Consider the following 4,820-nt stretch of genomic DNA (forward strand, 5'->3'; position numbering starts at 1 on the left):
GAAAGTGTTCTAGATCTAGATAGTGGTGATGGTTATACAACATGAATGTACCAGATGCCACTGAAGCATAGACTTCAAAATGACAAATAGTGTTATGTGTATTTTACCAAAACAAAAAGTGGTAAACAATGAAATGCAGTCTGCCTGCACCCCAGGAGGGGCCAGCACCACCATGCCCACTGCAGTCCAAGCTCCGAGTCAATGACACGCTCGTAGGAAGAAAGAGCTGCTTCTCCCCAGCCCCACTCCCTGATCTTAACCATTTATATAAACACTCACCCTCAGTGCAAACACCACATTAAAAAGAATCATAGTAGGTGCTTCCCTCTTCGGGGAAGGATCTGTTTTGGAGACCTGTAAAAGATGCATAATTCTAATTAATTGAGACGACTTTCTAAGGAAAGCTGTTTAGAGCTATTCTACTTCAGGCATAGGAAAAGTCACCAGAATACAGCACCAAGGTCTTGGAAAAGCAATGAATACCTTTGCTCTAGAGGCGTGCCTACTGCATGGGCAGTCACAACTACGACAAGACTGGGAAGGTCAGTGCTCTGACCCCTCCACCCCCACAACCGCTAACAGAAGTGAGCTGACAATGCCCACAGGGGACAGGGATGGGATGGAGCGGGGCATAAATGGGTGGAGGACCCAGACCACACCCCCACTGCTGTCCCATGTCCACCTGCATCCACCCAGGCTGTATCTGCTAAGTATGACGCACACTGAGAACAATTTAGGGACAAGACAATGTTCAGGGACAGCCAAGCCCTGAGCAGGGGCCCAGGTGAGGCCGCTCAGCAAGTCCTAATCTCTGTACTCCCGGTTCTGGCGTCCAGCCAGCTTCACAAGGACCAGGGCACTCAAGGGAAGCATTCCAAGGGGCACAAGGGAACTCTTCAGAGCCAACTACAAGTTCTGCCACCAGGGGGAGCTGGGGCCCCAGGCCGCCCTTGCACTCATCCCCTACCCCTGACTGCAACTCCTGTCTACAGGGTGTGACCGCAGGCAGGCTGCCAACTCTCCCCTCCATTGCCTCCAGGTAGGGGACTGTGCCCCAGCTGTGGGGGCTGTGATGAGAAGGGAGGGTGAGGTCCAGGGGGCCAGGCACATCAACGGCCTCAGAAACTCCTTCCATGGAGGTTCACAAATAACACCACAGAACCTCACACAATTGCTGGATCTGTATAAATGTAGCTAAATCCTATGTTACGTGTTCTACCCTTCAGAATCTGAGTAATGCCATCACTGATCCTGCCTACATGCAGAGAGCTGACTGGCAGGCTCTGGTGTACAAGTTCCCTTCATCCTGCTAGCAAGATGAATTCCTCAGTGCTATGACATGATTCATCAGAGAACACATAGAGAGGGTTTAGCAGAAAAATAAGTGCTAAATAATACTAATATTAGCTACTAGAGTGTCTTGTAATAAATAAGAGGAAATGCTTGCATCACATTGTAGAAAATTCAAGGGTTTGACAGATGCTAGCTAACTCATCTTGGCCTCCCCTGGAAACAGACATCCTATATATAAAGGGCAGGACCACAGTCAGTAGAGACCTAGAATGCAGACTGCAAAAGCTAGGGTCAGAGACTGAAGCACCTGTCTTCAGGGGCAAGAACACCTGTCTCTTTTTCCATTGGACTCTCAGGGTTTATGAAGATGCACAATTCATAGCAAATGTCTAATCAGGTCTCCTGCCCAACAGTTACTTTCACCAGAGCTGGTGTCAGCCTCAGTTCTGAGCCCCCCAGAGCCAGAATGGACCACGCCTGCCAGCCCAGGGAGAGCCACATCTACCCAGAGGGTCTTTGCGTGCCCAGGGAGAACCCAACCTGCCCCAGGAGAGTCCTATGTGCCCAGGGAGAGCCACACCTGCCCAGGGAGAGCCATACCTGCCCCAGAGCATGCTGTAGCAGTGTTGGGTGCCCAACAAACCGCACGTTATCAATCTTCAGTTCAAATTTTTGGCCACACATTTCAGACTTGGTTGCCAAAATTGTTGCCAGAATAACATCTGAAAACCTTAAAATTTAAAACAGGTAGAATAAAAATAAGTTAACAAAGTACCACAGCACCATGCCCTGCTGGCCCCAGAGCGGAAGGGTCTCAGTAAACTGCACCTTCATGGAGTTGCTCTGCCCCGACTGCTGATGAAAGCTACTAACAGTTGCCCTTCTGTAGCAATCCCAGAGGTTACGGATGTAAGATCACCAGAATTACAAGGTAAAAGGCATGAGAAGCACAGACTGAAGGCACATGCTGTCATTTTTTGGCATGCTCTATTAAATTCAGGAGAGAAGCAGTTGCAGTTTGCTTTCAAAGGGAGGATCAGCTGCAGCCGGCACTGCCCTGAGGAGCTGCTCTTTAAGGTTCACAGGCAGAGGGGGCCTCTCCCAATTATACTCAGGTTTGCTGGGCTGCACCTTCAACTCCCAGGACCCGGGCCCTTCAACCACAGAACTGCATAGAGGGCAAGGGGACGGTGCACAGGGAGGCGTGCAGAGCGCTGACCTCCTTCCTCATAGCGTGGCTGCCCAGCCATTTTCTTATCCCAAACACTTAAACTTCCCGGTTTTTATCACAGAAGAAACTTTGTGCAAGATGTGCAAGCCCACTGTGATCACAGCTATTTCCAAACGGCAGAAATACAGGGTTGTACAGGACTGGGTGCCATGGAAAAGTGGGAACAGCTGTGGCGCGGGAAGGAGGGCATCCCTTTTCAAGGTCATCTGTGCCCTTATGTCTCCTTACTGGCAATGCTGATGTCTCCTGCCTGGGGGGATCCGGATAAGGGAGCATCACCTGCAGGGGTGCTGTGGGTGGTGCTGACTCTTATCTTAGAGCCCAGGGCTCTGGAGGCTCTAGAAACACAAATGTACTACCTCTGATCTGGACCCGGAAGGGAGAGAAGTCCCATGCATATCTCTCCACCCAGGAAAAATACTTCCAATATCTAGGTCAGGAGGATACACTATCTTGGGGAAGACAGCTCTAGCCTCCCCGGGGCCATATTCTGCCCCTGGACAGGGAGACCCCCGAAGGTCCTAGAAGAGACCACTGAGGACAGACATTTTAGTGTGATCCCTGGTCATGCTTCTTCCCCGGAGGCCCTCTTGGCGAAGGGGTGGGAGAGACTAACATAACTCCTCCATATTGTGATAAAAAAGGAAAGTCTGCGGCCGGGCGCGGTGGCTCAAGCCTGTAATCCCAGCACTTTGGGAGGCCGAGGCGGGCGGATCACGAGGTCAGGAGATCGAGACCATCCTGGTTAACACCGTGAAACCCCGTCTCTACTAAAAAAAAAATACAAAAAACTAGCCGGGCGAGGTGGCGGGCGCCTGTAGTCCCAGCTACTCGGGAGGCTGAGGCAGGAGAATGGCGTAAACCCGGAAGGCGGAGCTTGCAGTGAGCTGAGATCCCGCCACTGCACTCCAGCCTGGGCGACAGAGCGAGACTCCGTCTCAAAAAAAAAAAAAAGGAAAGTCTGCTTTGAACTGCACTGTAGCTCAGCTCTGTAATAGCAAATGGCAAGTAGCTACAGGATTCTTTGCAAGTCTCCCATGGGCTGTGGGGCCCACGCTGTTTTCCAGCCTTCCTCCTGCACTGGCACGACCCTCTAACCATCTGAAGTCACCCCAAACAAGCCCACAAACAAACCACATACGAGGGTTTGGTCAAACCTATTTGTGCCCTTTGGAAACAGCCTCTCAACCCAGTCAGGTTGCAGTTGGACCTTCTGAAATCAATCTGGTTAGAGATATCCTGGGAAATCCAGGACCCACAGCCAAGTCCTCAGCAACCCACTGCAGGTCTCTCCTGCAGAGATGGAGGATTCAAGTGCCTTACACCATAGGCATAATATGCTTTCTTCAAAAACCCTAAATGGCTCACTCTGTCCTATAACTCCCAACTGTGGGACATGGTAATGTTGAAGGAGGATTTGAGGTACTAAAACACCACCAAACGCTTCAATTCAGCTCTAGCAACTGACCCAGGGCCAACACCTCACATCCTATCTAAACAGTGCCCCTTCACTCTGCCACCAAGTGACTCAGGGGACACAGAGATAACAGAAAAATAACCACCACCACTCCAGAAAGGTCCCTTGCTCTGACAGCCCAAAATCTCCACTAAAAACTGCTGCTCTGTCATAAACAGTCACAGCCATGTCTCAGCCTCAGTCCTCAAGCACCAGTCCAGGGACCAAATTTAGTTTGGCTGTGAGATAGTTCCTGGGATTTTCAGAGGCAAGTAGTGGTAGCCCAATTCACATTTATAAATACCTAAACTTCAAGGCGCCCTCATAACAGCCAAATAAAAGGCTCTTTCCCTGCTAAAGGCCAGGGTCTGCAGAGACAGCCAACTGGAAATCTGTGAGCTGAAGTAAAAAGTCACATTGGGCTGGGCACGGTAGTTCACGCCTGTAATCCCAGCACTTTGGGAGGCTGAAGCAGGTGGATCACCTGAAGTCAGGAGTTCGAGACCAGCCTGACCAACATGGTGAAACCCCGTCTCTACTAAAAATACAAAAATTAGCCGGGCGCAGTGGTGCACGCCTGTAGTCCCAGCTAGTCGGAAGGCTGAGGCAGGAGAATCGCTTGAACCTGGACAGCGGAGGTTGAAGTGAGTGGAGATGGTGCCATTGCACTCCATCCTGGGTAACAGAGCAAGACTCCGTCTCAAAAAAAAAAAAAAAAAAGACACATTTACTTTGTGGCTGTTCATGGAGCCCTCTGAGGCAGCCAGCAGGGTGGTAGTCAGCCACTCTGTTTATCTGAGAAAATCTGGCCCACAGAGAAATCTATTCCTCACGCCTTAA

The 4,820-nt window shown here is 50.5% G+C and overlaps 1 protein-coding gene across 5 annotated transcripts in view; it reads right to left on the bottom strand.

Annotated features, from left to right (window-relative positions):
* NPRL3 (nitrogen permease regulator-like 3 (S. cerevisiae)) overlaps positions 1–4,820 on the bottom strand; it is a 60,382-nt gene that overhangs the window by 33,862 nt on the left and 21,700 nt on the right. For 3 of the 5 annotated variants that reach the window (XM_011960058.1, XM_011960060.1, XM_011960059.1), the window contains 2 exons: positions 1,894–2,023; positions 280–354 (listed from right to left, as the gene is read on the bottom strand). The exons of 1 other annotated variant lie outside the window; for it this stretch is intronic. In XM_011960058.1, coding sequence (XP_011815448.1) covers positions 280–354; positions 1,894–2,023 — 205 coding nt within the window. The remainder of the gene's footprint in view (positions 1–279; positions 355–1,893; positions 2,024–4,820) is intronic. One more of the 5 variants, XM_011960061.1, reaches the window with a different exon arrangement.

This window comes from Colobus angolensis, unplaced genomic scaffold, assembly GCF_000951035.1.
Source record: "Colobus angolensis palliatus isolate OR3802 unplaced genomic scaffold, Cang.pa_1.0 Scaffold502, whole genome shotgun sequence".
NCBI classification, from domain to species: Eukaryota; Metazoa; Chordata; class Mammalia; order Primates; family Cercopithecidae; genus Colobus; species Colobus angolensis.